At 53.6% G+C, this 13,653-nt stretch overlaps 2 protein-coding genes and 1 long non-coding RNA gene across 4 annotated transcripts in view; 2 read left to right on the forward strand and 1 right to left on the reverse strand.

Annotated features, from left to right (window-relative positions):
- Positions 1–2,654, forward strand: part of STXBP1 (syntaxin binding protein 1) — a 69,646-nt gene extending 66,992 nt beyond the window's left edge. For both annotated transcript variants that reach the window (XM_018055812.1, XM_018055814.1), the window contains one exon: positions 695–2,654. Coding sequence is in view for 1 of the 2 variants with exons in the window: in XM_018055814.1 (XP_017911303.1) it covers positions 695–777 (83 nt within the window). In the remaining variant the exon portion in view is untranslated. The remainder of the gene's footprint in view (positions 1–694) is intronic.
- Positions 1,244–10,577, reverse strand: LOC106502659. The gene is made up of 2 exons (XR_001918859.1): positions 10,481–10,577; positions 1,244–3,093 (listed from the first exon to the last, which is right to left on the reverse strand). It is a non-coding gene; the product is annotated as an uncharacterized LOC106502659 (long non-coding RNA).
- CFAP157 (cilia and flagella associated protein 157) lies at positions 8,225–13,647 on the forward strand. The gene is made up of 7 exons (XM_018055815.1): positions 8,225–8,450; positions 10,486–10,757; positions 11,422–11,575; positions 11,997–12,264; positions 12,655–12,785; positions 12,963–13,113; positions 13,456–13,647. The coding sequence occupies exons 1-7, from the start codon at positions 8,287–8,289 to the stop codon at positions 13,624–13,626; spliced, it is 1,311 nt and encodes a 436-aa protein (XP_017911304.1). The 5' UTR covers positions 8,225–8,286; the 3' UTR covers positions 13,627–13,647.

A 13,653-nucleotide genomic window follows, 5' to 3' on the forward strand; every position in this document is an offset into this window, starting at 1 on the left:
GATCTCTCTCTTTACGAAAAAGGACTTCATTTATTTTTATTTTTATTTTTGCAGTAGAACTATATCTAATTCCATTAGCTTAAGTTTTTGCAAGCGTTTCTAACCTCTTACAATGTGCGGGTCTCTGCAAGGTAAGGCCTCAGGTTCCCCGGCCCTCCCCCTTTCACACCTGAGGTCCCTCCCACCGCGAAGCCCCAGCCAGCTGGCTCCCAGAGCGCAGTGGTTTCCCCTGGGTGCTCTGTCCATCCCCTTCCTCCCGACCTGGACCTCTCTTTCCACACACAGCCCCCCTGCGAACCCCTGCCCCATTCAGCCCCCTCTCCCCCACCATGTGGTTCGGCACTTCTCTCCCTGGCTTCACCTTGAGTTCAGGAGAGAATTAGAAGGATGGCTGCCCTGTCCCCTGGCAGACAGCACTGAGCCCGGATGGAGAGACAGCACCTTCATTGGTACAGCCCGGGGGACCCTGCCCAAGCCAGAAGAGGTGTTTTGTTCACCTACGGCCCCCAAATGTCTCCTGGGCCAGTTGTGACGTGGCCTCAAACCCCAGCCCCCACCCCCCTCTCTGTCCACTCGACCAAGGCCAGGGGAGGGGAAGGGGCGGCTGCCGCTGTGGGAATGGACGAGGGCAGGGGAGGGGAAAAGTGTTTGAAACCAGAGGCGGCAAGCTCACAGGTCTTTTCTGCCTCCCCAGGATCCACGCACATTCTCACCCCACAGAAACTGCTGGACACGCTGAAGAAACTGAATAAAACAGATGAAGAAATAAGCAGTTAAAAAATAAGCCACCCCTCCAAACAAAAACGAACCCTCTCCCCGAAGTGCTCGCAGCCCCGACCGCCTCGGTCCCTTCGCTGACCCCTTCCTCCCTCCATCGCCTCCCCCAGCTCTGCACGCCCGGCCGGCACTGTCGCCGCTGCGTTCTCGTGTTTGGTGATGCCCTCTTCTTGTCTGAAACAAAAGAATGCATTGTTTTTTTATTTTATTTTTTTTAAAGAGTCCCTTCTATGTGTATCCTGGAGGAGACGTTTGGGGTGTGGGCCATGCTGCCACCGGGTTCCTGGAACCGTTTAGGGTGAATGGACACTTCCTCCCCATTAGTCATGATTTAAGACCTTGTACATAGCCCAGCGTGACGTGTGCACATTTGCTTGCATATGGGAAGGTAGACATTTGGGTGTTTTTAAGACCCCATTTGGGGTCGCTCCTGTTCGTGTTGGGAATCACTGAGCTTTCCATTCTTGGAGTATGTCAAACTGAGGGTGTCTCTTCTCTTCACTCCAGTTCCTCCCCCTTGGTGCCGGCTCTCGTTCACATGAGCTTGGAAGTGAAGCTCAGGTGACATCTCGAGAGGTTTGCCCTGGTGCCGACCTCTGCTCTCTCTCCCCAAGGGGCTCGCTCCCCCCATCCCCTGGTGTTGAGGGTGGGGGCTGGGGGTTGGGCCATGGGAAGTCGGGCTGGGTGCCCTGTCTCAGCGCCCTCCCTGGCCACGGCCACAGCGCTGTGGTCCTGTCTGCAGTCTGTCACCGTGCCTGCATGAGAGAGGAGCAGGCTTCCACTGGGGACCTGGGTCTCCAGTTAGACCTGGTCCTTCAGACCCCATCTTCCCCCAGGCACCACCCGCCAACACCACCAGAGCTCCTCTTTCTCAGTGAGGTCAGCCTGGATAGAGCTTATGCCTCAGCAACGGACTAGGACTGGGAGGGTCCCGCAGGCTCCTGGTTCAGAGGTCCCTTTCCTGTCCGCGCCCCTGAGGCTTCAAACTACACGAAGAGTAGCCTGCTGGGTTTACACAGACCCCAGTCCCACCCCAGATCATCCTCTGTTTAAGATACTCCCTAATACTTTATTTTGTGTAGTGTGGGGTCATATGTCGTCATGCTTGTAAGAAGAAAACAATCATTTTACTCTCTGTATAAAGACGTAGCTGTATAAAACTTAGCTGTTGATGCAGAAATCAAAGAGGCCAACGCAGGAAGGATGTCTCCTCATCCTCAGGACTCAGCGGCTCGTTCTCCGGAAGGGAGTGCACTCTGTCCTGCTGCTGCTGTGAGCTATAACGACAGTGGAAGTCACAAAAAATGTCCCGCACCCACCCCCCACGCCCTTGAACCGCCCCAGCCCGTGTGTGTATATTACTGTCTTGCGGCATCGTCGTTGCAAACGTGTGTGTGCTAGTTCTCCGCCACCCCCTCTTCCCTTTCAGAATATATCCTCCGCCCGCCGTTAGATGCATCGTGGCGTTCTCTTCTCAAGGCTTTGAAATCTTCCCCCTTTGCACTCAGATTAGTTTTCAGGTCTGTCTCCCTGACCCCCCTTCCTTACAAGATCTTATTTCCTTAGGACAGACTGTAAGGACCTGCCTTGGTTTCTTCCTGTTAAAACTGCTTGTTTTGTCCCCTGCCCTTGACCAAACGACGCTCATGCTTCAGGACCTTGTTTGTTCGACACGTTGGTTTTCCTTTCTCTGTTATTTATATAAAAAATAATTTATCAAAAGGATATTTTAAAAAAAGCTAGTCTGTCTTGAAACTTGTTTACCTTGAAATTATCAGAATCTCAGTGTTTGAAAGTATTGAAGCACAAACGTGTATCATCTCTGTACCGTTCTGTACTAAAGCACTCAAGTCTAATAAAGAAATAAATCAGCGCCCATTCATGGTGTCCAGGGTGACTTGCCGCCCGGTTTCTCTCTGGGGAGCAGGAGGAGAAAGGCTTCATCGATGGTCCAGTGGGGAGGAGCCCAGCTGCCCCCTGACGTGGCTTGGAGCCTTCTGGATCCAGGTCACTGCGACTTACACTAGGATCTGGAGCCGTCTGGAGTCTGCAGACAATCCATGGAGTGTGCACCACGCTGCCTGAGAGCGGGCAGCACGCTGCCTGAGAGCGGGCAGTTCTTCCCTCGTCCTGGGCCTCTGTATGTAAGTTGTCTCTCAGCCTCGGAGACGGCGGGCTGCGTCTCGGCAGGTGGCGCCCTCTGTGAGCCTGTGGTGCCGGTGCGTTCAGGGCATGTGATGAGGTCACTGCATCAGTCTTAGCGTTCTCCTCTCTTCCTGCTGCCACACCACCAAGCCGTCCAGTGAACTTTCAGATCTGGAAGGCATGAAGCCTGTTGGTGACTTGGGGAGACTGTGATGAGTTTGGCCCAGCGTGAAGAGGGGGACCCTTCGTTAGGCTCATGGTGACACTGGAAATATTTCAATTTCAAATGAAGCATGGTGACCTCATCCATAAGCCAAGCAAATTCCCCCAATATCAATCACAAAAGAATACATTTTAGAATTAAACCAATTAAGTCCATCCCTAAAGGTGGCGGAGAAACCCAAACAACAGACAGCAGAATTACACTCCTTGGAGGAAAAAGTGGCACCAAAGATAATGCTGCTAAAGTGAAAGGAAAGTGAAGTCGCTCAGTCGTGTCCAACTCTGCGACCCCATGGACTGTAGCCTACCAGGCTCCTCTGTCTATGGGATTTTCCAGGCAATAGTACTGGAATGGATTGCCATTTCCTTCTCCAGGGGATCTTCCTCACCCAGGGATTGAACCCAGGTCTCCCACATTGTAGACAGACGCTTCACTGTCTGAGCCACCAGAACCCTGAAAAAACCAGGTGCTGGGGACTTCCTTGGTGGTCCAGTGGCTAAAACTCTAAGCTCCCAATACAGGGGGCCCGAGGGTCAATCTTTGGTCAGGGAACTAGACCCCACATGCCCCAACTAAAGAGTTCGCATGCCGCAACTGAAGAACTCACATCCTGAAATTAAGACCAAGGATCCTGTGTGCTGCGCTAGGACCTCCCATGGCCAGATAAATAAACGTTGTTTTTAAAGCAAACCAGACTGCATCACAGGGCTACCAGCCTTCTCTTAACCCCTCTCCACCAAGATCTCCGATGGTTTTGATAACACCTTTAGACAAGGAGTTTTCAAAGCTCTGATCCAAATAAAATCAGCTCCCTCGGGCAGAGCTGTGGAGCATCCTGTCCTTACAGACTGCCTTTCACCAGAGCAGAAGCCATGTGCTACTGCACCCAGACTAGGGACAGACCTACTTTTCCTGGAGTGACACCTACTGTACAAGTGGGCTCCGGCGTAACAGTCCCTGCTCTTCTCAGCTTGCCCCTCCCAGTGTGGGACCTCCATCCTAGGAGCTGGCTGAGGTGAGAGCCATCAGGGTACAGGTATTCCTAACCTGCCACACCTGGAGTGGGACTTCTACCCTCTGGGCTGGTATGGGGACGCCCTCTGCCCTACCTATAGGCAACAGACATCCTGCAACATGGGGGAGGGGGAAGATGAGATAGGGTGGCCGTCTGCCCCTTCCAGGGAGAAATGAGCCCCAGACTAGGAGCTGAGAGAAGAAGGAGCCCCCATCTTCCTGGCCATGCCTGCCCAGAGGAGTACACGCAGGTACTTGCATTACACAGAACTGGTGAGGGGAGTGAGCTTTTTTTTTTCCTGACACCAAATACGCTTTTCACACCATTTCTCCAAGTCTCTGGCTCCAACTAGGTGTCTGACAGTTTCGTCAGTTCTGACACTAATTATTCAGGGAGTGCAGGTCCCACGGATCAGGGGCTCAGTCCCGCAAAACTGCCTCCACTTCAGACATCAAAGGGGTGCCCACGCTACCCTGCCCAGCTGATTACAATTCGAGGGGTCTCACAACCCCCTCCTTGGGTTCAATAGTTCATTAGAACAACTTACAGAATGAAGGAAAGCTCTTTCTTTGCTGTGACTGGTTTATTACAAAGGATACCCCCAGAGAACAGCCAAATGGAAGGGACGTACAGGGCAAGGTATGGACTTGGCGGGGGGTGGGGTGGGGTGGTTAGCCCAGAACTTCCATGCCCTTTCCAGGCACACCACCCTCCCAGCACCTCCCTTTGCCCACTAACCCAAAAGTTCCCCCCAAACTCTGTTATTTAGAAGGTTTTATGCAGGTGTCGTTACATAGAGTTGATTAAATCATCGGCCACTAGTAATTGAAACTTAGTCTGCAGCCCCTCTGCCCTCTCCACAGGTTAAGGGTTGGGGTGGGAGGTGCAGGAAGTTCTAACCTTCTAATCCTCTACCCGGTGTTTCTGATGAGCAGCCCTCACCCTGAAGCTCTTGCCCCTCCCCTCTTAACCTCAGCAGCAAAAACTCGGGTATGTGGGAAGGGGCTTGTTACGAAGAGCAGAAGATATGCCTCTCAGGAAATTCCAAGGGTTTTAGGAGACCTGTGCCAGAAATCCAGTGAAGTGAAAGTGAAAAGTTGCTCAGTCGTGTCTGACTCTCTGTGACCCCATGGGATTCTCCAGGCAAGAATACTGGAGTGGGTTGCCATTTCCTCCTCCAAGGGATCTTCCCAACCCAGGGGTAGAACCCAGGTCTCCCACACTGCAGGCGGATTCTTCACCGTCTGAGCCACCAGAGAAGCCCAAAACCATTAAAAAAGTTAGTTAAAATGAGGCCAATAAGGTGGGCCATAATCCAACCTGACTGGTACCCTTATAAGAGGAGAAGATTAGGACGCAGAGAGACAAGGGTGCGCATGCCCAGGGTTGGCCGACCACGTGCAGAGACAGGAAGAGAGCAGCTGTCTGCAAGCCAAGGGGCGGCCTCGGGAAACTAAGCCTGCCGACACCTTGGCCTTCGACTTCCAGACAGAACTTGACAAATTAGATTTCTGTTGTTGAAGTCATCTGGTGTATGGCATTCTGTTATGGCGACCTAAGTGGGTTAATATAGTTGCCCAAGGCAAGGAAAGCTTCATAGAGTTGCTGAAATCAGGAGGACTGCTGACAGATACGCCCAGAAACTTGACAAGGCTCAACACTGACCACTCCCCGAGCACTCGGTGTCATTCAAGAACTACCTGCCCTGAGCACTGTTCTCAGGCACCTTCCCTTAATCAAAGACAGGCTTTGATACTGCTTCCAAGCTTTCCTAATCCTTTGATGAGAAAGCACAAGGCCAGGGGCTTCCCTGGTGGTCCAGTGGCTAAGACTCAAGCTCCCATACAGAGGGTCCTGGCTTCAATCCCTAGTCAGGGAACTAGATTTCACACACAACTAAGAGTTCACATGCCACAGTGAAAAGATCCTGTGTGCTGCAACTAAGACCCCGTGAACCCAAATAAATATTTTATTTTTTTAAAGAGAGAAGGCGCAATACCAGGCACTTAATGATAACTCAGGAAATGGAGGTGATGTCTACTCACTGTTCAGCCACATTTGGGTCAAGAGAATCAGTCTCAGTAGGTGTTTCAGGCAAGGAGGGGCCGGACTCCTGTCTCTGGCACAACCCCTCCTCTGTGATGATGTCAAACACGGTGTCATCTTGTGGCGTCTGTGTTTGCACCTTGGCCTCAGGCAAAATGCAAATATGCATGTGTGTGTATATGTGTATACATATAATATGTAATGATATATATCACAGCTGAGAAGGAAGTGCATCGTTGCTCAAATACTAGACTCCTACTTGCAGAGAGTCTATAGATTTTTCTTAAATGTTTCTGCATTTACTGCATGCCTTAGAACAATTTCTATTTTATTATTTGTATTGGAGTATAGTTGATTTACAGTGTTGCTGTTAGCAGTTTGAAGTGTACAGCAGAGGGAATCAGTTTTACATACACTTCTGTCATTCTTTTTTAGATTCTTTTCTAATATAAATTATTTCAGAGTATTGAGTAGAGTTCCTTGTGCCATGCAGTAGGTCCTTGTTAGTTATCTGTCTTATATATGGGGCTTCCCAGGTGGCGATAGTTGTAAAGAACATGCCTGCCAATGCAGGAGGCATAAGAGATGTGAGTTCGATCTGTGGGTTGGAAAGATCTCTGGGTTGGAGGAGGGCATGGTAACCCACTCCAGTATTCTTGCCTGGAGAGTGAGTGTATATTAATCCCAATCTCCAAATGCATCTCAGGGAATTCATCCCCCTGCCCTTCACCTACATCTATGACTCTGTTTCTGTTTTGTTCAGTTCAGTTCAGTTTAGTTTTTCTTCAGTGAACTTCAGTTCAGTTCAGTCGCTCAGTCGTGTCCAGCTCTTTGCGACCCCATGGACTGCAGCATGCCAGGCTTCCCTGTCCATCACCAACTCCCGGAGTTTACTCAAACTCATGTCCATCTAGTCGGTGATGCCATCCAACCATCTCATCCTCTATCATCCCCTTTTCCTCCCGCCTTCAATCTTTCCCAGCATCAGGGTCTTTTCTAGTGAGTTAGTTCTTCGCATCAGGTGGCCAAAGTACTGAAGCTTCAGCTTCAGCATCAGTCCTTCCAGTGAATAGGACTGATTTCCTTTAGGATGGACTGGTTTGATCTCTTTAGTAGGTGCTCAGTAAATATCTATTAGCTGAATAAGATAGCCTGGGTGGGAGTCTGGAATGGCACAGGACAGGAACCCAATGGAACCTCCCTCCGGCAAAACAACAATTGGTAAAGATGTTTTCTTAAGAAAGAAACAATCATTTAAAGTGTCTGGAGGTACAAATTAACTTATTTATAAAACAGAAACCATAGTCCAGGCTATGTTTTTTTCAGTAGTCGTGTATGGATGTGAGAGTTGGACTATAAAGAAAGCTGGCTTCCTTGTCTCCCTTGGGGCTGGGCTTCCTCCCTCCAGAGCCTCCTAGAGATGGCAGTGCTGTGAGTCCACAGGCCACTGACCTGGGCCAACACTGCAGTCTTCTGGGCTGTATGTACTGTACCCACTCCCCTCCGGAGACCTGGCTGCCAGAGGGGCTGCTGGACTTTGTGGTCTGGTTCACTCGCTAAGTCGTGTCTGACTCTTGGCAACCCCACGGACTGTAGCCCTCGAGGCTTCTCTGTCCATGGAATTCTCAGGCAAGAATACTGGAGTGGGTTGCCATTTCCTTCTCCAGGGGATCTTCCCAGCCCAGGGGTTGAACCCAGGTCTCCTGCATTGCAGGCGGATTCTTTACCATCTGAGCCACAAGGGAAGCCCTTCTAGGGCTCTGACCCACTGTAATATTCCCATGTCACCAATTTCCTCTTGAGGGAAGGAAGGGTCTCCCAGAGCCCGAAAGAGTGCCCAGTGAGCCTGGCGTCCTGGTCTCTGAGACGCCATGGTCTAAGACACCCGGGCCTATGGCCTCTGTGGCGCTGTTGGCCTTGGAGCAGGAGGCTGGTCCCTGAAGCCCATCCTCGCCAGGAAGAGGGAAGGTCCCTTTAAGCCTGGCTTCACATCTTAAGCTTGTTGCTATGTATGTGAGGAACTTCCTTAGCAACCACCTGGCCTCTTAAAGAGGCCCTGGAGTAGTGGTTGCCTCCAGCCATGGCTCCTAAAAAGAAGGGGGCCAAAGAGCCCGAGCTCAAGAAGAAGAAAGGTAGCAAGAAGGATCCCAACCTGGCCAACAAGCCCATGGAAATGCCTATAAGCGAGGAGATCCGAGAGTTCTACCACGCCCAGATCCGCAACCTGGAGGACAGGCTGGCCCGGTGGGTGGGCGGGCAGGGTGGTCCTGCCAGGTCAGGGAGTGACTCACAGCCGGCCACTGTGCAGGTTCAGTCAGTGGGGATCCCTGTGTTCTGGCCTCCCAGGGGATGTCCAGACCCACCCCCCCATCCCTGCCTCAGTTTCCTCAAAGATAACATTGGGAGGCTTCATGATTTTGAAGAAAAATGGATTTCTTGGCCCCATCTTAGCTCCCAGAGTTTCCAGGGGCCCAGTGCCTAGTTAAGAGCCTAATCCCTCCCCAGGCAAGGACTACGTCCCTCCTGCCTCACAGTTGACCCCTGGAACCAGGCGTTTTACTTAAGAGGGCAGAGTTCAATTGGAGGGACGAATTGGAGATGGCAGCCCCCTGGCAGGCGGGTGACCACATGCCCCTCCTCCCACCTGCCCCCCACTACCCCCACAATGCCTGTGCTGTGATCACCTGAGCTATGGGCCCCACTGGCTCTTCCAGTTGCCAAGCCCACTTGTCCACGCCAGCGCTGTTTTCCCAAATGTAAACGAGGAGAGCTGTGCGAGGTGGGTGGTGGTGTGTGTGTGTGGGGGGGTTCTCTAACTCTCCTGAGACATGCACTTGCCCACTTTTCTTATTCTTGCACTAGTTTCCTCTCAATTATGATGCACTAGCCCAGTCTCAGGGTGACCCTCAAAAGACACACCCCTTTGGTGGTGGCTCAGATGGTAAAGAATCCGCCTGCAGTGCAGGAGACCCAGGTTCGATCCTTGGGTCAGGAAGATCCCCTGGAGAAGGGAATGGAAACCCACTCCAGTATTCTTGCCTGGAGAATCCCATAGACAGAGAAGCCTGGCAGGCTATAGTCCATGGGGTTGCAAAGAGTCGGGCACGAATGAGCAACTAACACTATCAGACAGGTCTCCTCACATGTTGCTACAAATACTCACAGCTGATGTTGAGACCTTCCTGGACTGGCGTTCATTGTGTCCCTAAAGCGGTCCCACGAGAGAGGCCCTCCAATCATCCCCATGACAAGTGGTGGAGAGACTGAGGCTCAGGGAGAGAGGAAGGCACCCCAAGGAAGAGGCTCTGGGCCAGCCCTGGGCCCTGACTTCCCTAAGCCAGTCCGCCTCCTTGCTCCACAGATGGGGTCATCCAGCTTTGCACCCTGCACCATGCTTCTGTTCAGAAGATGTTGGTTGAGTTAGTCGTGAAGTTAAACATCTTTCCAAATAGCTTCTACCCATTATTCCATTGGAAACTAGAAAATTGCTTACACAACAACTCTTAAAAATTCACATGTTTCCCTCAAGCTGGAAACACCAGATGGAATGTATTTGGGAAAAATGCATTCGAGAGATGGTTATTGGGCACTTATTATTTGCCAACTTCCTCTGCCAGGCCCCTCAAAACACAGAGATGTGAGGAGTTAGGTCTTGACTTCCCAGTGGGACAAGGGTCAGTCTACAGGAGGGCCCCAAAGAGAGGACCACAAATGCTGCCTCAGGGCCAGGAAGGCTCCACGGAGGTGGCAACACAGGGGTTCACTCAGTGAAGGGAAGATCACAGGTGCAGAAGTTTGGGGTTATGAAGTGTGAAAGTATTAAGCAGGGCACAGAGCTGGCAGCAAGCATTATGCTTAAGACCCTTAACTTCAGGGTATCAGACGGACTTGGGTTCAAGTTCTGGTTTTGCCATTTACTAACTCAGAGATGCTTCATCCCTCTGCACCTCAGTTTCTTCACCTGTAAAATGGGTATAATCATCATAGTCCCTACTTCCTTGGTTGTTGTGGATTCAACAAACACACTGAGTACCTACTACATAGCAGGCGCTAAGTGTTGGGGACACAACTGTGAACATTAACAAAGGCTCCACCCTCACAGAGCTTATACCCTAGTGATGTTATGCAGGTAAGGCGCTGAGCACAGGCAACAGCTGCAGTCACAAGCACTGACCAGGGGAGATGAGGCTGGAACCTCCAATGCCCCACTATGGGAAGGTCCCGGGAGCAGCCTGACTGCCTGGAGGCCCCCTGGACCTCTGCCCCACATTTACCTCAGGTACCAGCGGAAGTGGGATGAGTTGGCTATGCAGGAGAAGCTGTTTCGCCAGGAGTTTGAGCAGCTGGCCAACAACAAGAAGGAGATCGTGGCCTTCCTCAAGCGCACGCTCAACCAGCGGGTGGATGAGATCACCGACCTCAATGAGCAGCTCCAGAGCCTGCAGCTGGCCAAGGAGATAGAGAAGGATGCCTTTGAGGCACAGCTAGCCCAGGTGCGCCACGAATTCCAGGAGACCAAGGACCAGCTCACCACCGAGAACATCATCCTTGGTGAGCGGCACTGGCCGGTGAGCCTACGGGCACACACCACAGAGGGTGGGAAACCCAAGGCTCTGTCTCTCTGGGCTCTCCCACTGTCTTTGTGACCTTGGGCCAGCCGTTCCCTCTGACCCTGTTTTCCCACCCGGGAAATGGGGATGATACATGTTCCTTGAGCAACAACAGCTACATGCAGCTTCCCACACTATCTTCCATGGTAACGGTCCCAGCAATCCTGAGGTAGGAAACACCATCACCACCTGCCACTGGGTAGGTGAGGAAGCACTTCAAGAAGGTGGAGTGTCTTGCCCAAGGTCACCCAGCTGGCAAGGGGGGCTGTGCCTTTCAGTTGACAGCAGGAGTACCTGATCCAGAGAAGGTGTCTGGAGTCAGAGGCTGTCGTCACTGTCACCTTCATGAGAGTAGAGAGTGTCAAGGAGGACTTCCTGGAGGAGGTGGAGCCTGAACCAGGCTTAGTAAGACTTGGGGAGGAGAGGAAGGGCATTCCAGACTGAACCATAAAGGCGGGCAGGATTATGTGTGGGGACGGGGGACTGGCCCTAGTGGATGGGGAAGGGTGGGGGGCCTCATCACGCAAAGCCCTGCTGCCCCCACCCCCGGGACCCTGCCCTCCCGAGGCGGTCTCTCACCAGGCCCGTGCCCTGTGGCGGGGCAGGGGGAAAGCTGGCAGCCCTGGAGGAGTTCCGGCTGCAGAAAGAGGAGCTCACGCAAAAGTTCATGTCGCTGGAGGAGCAGCTGCGGACACAGGAGAACGAACACAAGGACTACGTGCACAACCTGGAGAAGAAGTCGGTGCTGGACAAGGACAGGTGGGCCGGCTGCTGCCGGGCACGGGACCCTCTCACTGAGGCCAAGTACAGCCAGGTCTCCAGGCCTCTGACAGCTTTGCCTTCTATCTGGGCAGGGGGGAACCATGCTAGCTCCCTGATGCCCCGACTTGCCACTCCTTGAAACTGTGGCTGATTTGCGGAGAGAAAAGAAATAGGTTCCCAGTTCTCACACAGGCATTGGAGAATCCCTGGACTTCCTTGTGCCACTTTTTGTGACTTAAATTATATTTAATGGTTCATCATACATGGACATGGTTCAAAATAGTACAAAGAGTCTATAATAAAGAGCTCCTGCTGGTGGCCCTGGCCCCTCCTGTGGGGGACGGGGCATAGAGGTCTAGGTGCCCTGGGGACCCCCCCCCTGCCCAAACCCCGCCTCACCCCCACCCATCCTGCCTAGACTGAGAAAGGAGATCATCCAGCGTGTGAACATGGTGGCCACGGAGTTCCGCAAGGTGGCCACGAGCCAGATGTGGGACACAACCAAGCGGGCCATCACAGAGAACAACGCGGTGACCCTGCAGCTGGCCAAGACTACACGACAGGGCACGCAGCTGCTGGCGGAGAACGAGCAGCTCCGGGGCCACCAGGACAACCTGTGCAAACAGCTGGAGCTGCTGGAGAACTCCCAGAAGCTCATGGCCAGGAAAAACCGGGGCCACCAGAAGGTGTGCACTCCCGGCCCTCACCCCAGGAGGCTTGGCACGGAGAGCAGGAAGGAAACCTAGGGCCCTGTACTCGGGGCAAATACGGCCCCTGCAAGGATGGACCTGGGGTCAGGGCATGGGGGAGGCAGCCGTGAGGCGATGGGGCCCTCCTTGGGAGGGCTCTGGCCCGTCGCTGGTTTGTATTTGACTTGGAGCCCCCATCACTGGTTGAAAGGGAACCCATCCCCGGGGCCCCCACCCACATGGGTGACTTAACAGCTGCGCAGCAGCCCTGAGGTGAGTCCAGCGGGTGCCGGGCTCCCAGGGCCCCAGCCGGCCTCTCTGGGGGATGCAGGGCTGGCTGAGGGCCTGCGGTGAGGCCCAGAGCATGGCCACATGCCCACACTGCAGGTCATCCTCATGCTGACGGAGAAGTGCCGCGAGCTGCAGGAGGGCACGGCCGAGGCCGAGAGGCTGCGCGTCCTGCTGGGCCAGCTGGAGCAGGACCTCCTGAAGCAGCAGCAGGACAATCAGGCACTGAGGTGCAGAGCCGCGCGAACCTCCCCTCAGTGGTCATGGGCCAGCGACTCCCCCTCTGTACAGGAGCCTGGAGGCTTTGTCTGTCACACAAGCTGAGGCCCGGGGCTGGCTGGAGAGAAAAGGCAGGGCCCCTTGTCCTAGGACAGGGAGGAGGCTGACCTGTCCTGTCCTGGGCACAGGAACGAAAGAGACCAGCTGAACCTGCAGCTGGAGCGGCAGCAGGCCGAGGGGCAGCGGCTCCAGCAGCAACTGAGCAAAGAGCAGAAGGTCCGGGCAAGCCTGGAGACGGCCCTAGCCCAGGCCACCTCCTTCCTACAGGACATCGTGCAGGTGAACTGGAAGTGGGTGAAAGTGGTGGGGGGGGGCGCGAATCAAGGACTAGAGAGATAAGCAGACTACCAGAGATGGCCAAGCCAGGCCCAGGGCCCCTCTCTCCCCTGAGAGTTTCCTGGAAGATCTGTCTTTTTCTGATTCTCCACGCTGAAGAGCCATTTGAGGTCTCAAAGGAGCTGGACGAAGGCCTCTGAGGCCCTGGAAGTTGTCAGTCTTCCCATCTGGAGAATGGTATTCCACCACAGCCAGGGAATACTGAGATTAACAGGCACTGGGGTTGGAGTTTCCCAGTGGCGGATGCTGGGGCCACAGTGGGCCCACCCATCCCCTTCTCAGCAGATGCAGCCTAACAAGGAGGACAGAGACTTCGACGTCGTGTTCCAGCTGCAGCGCAAGGAGATGCTGCAGCAGCTGCTGCTTATGCTTGGCTCGGCCGTGGTCTCGAGCCCCCAGATGGCCGAGGCCCTGCATCGGGAGAGCCAGCCCTGTGGCCTGCCCAGGGAGGGGTGAGTGCATGACCCCGCGTGACCCCAGAGG

The sequence above is a fragment of the Capra hircus genome, chromosome 11 (assembly GCF_001704415.2).
Source record: "Capra hircus breed San Clemente chromosome 11, ASM170441v1, whole genome shotgun sequence".
Classification (NCBI taxonomy): domain Eukaryota; kingdom Metazoa; phylum Chordata; class Mammalia; order Artiodactyla; family Bovidae; genus Capra; species Capra hircus.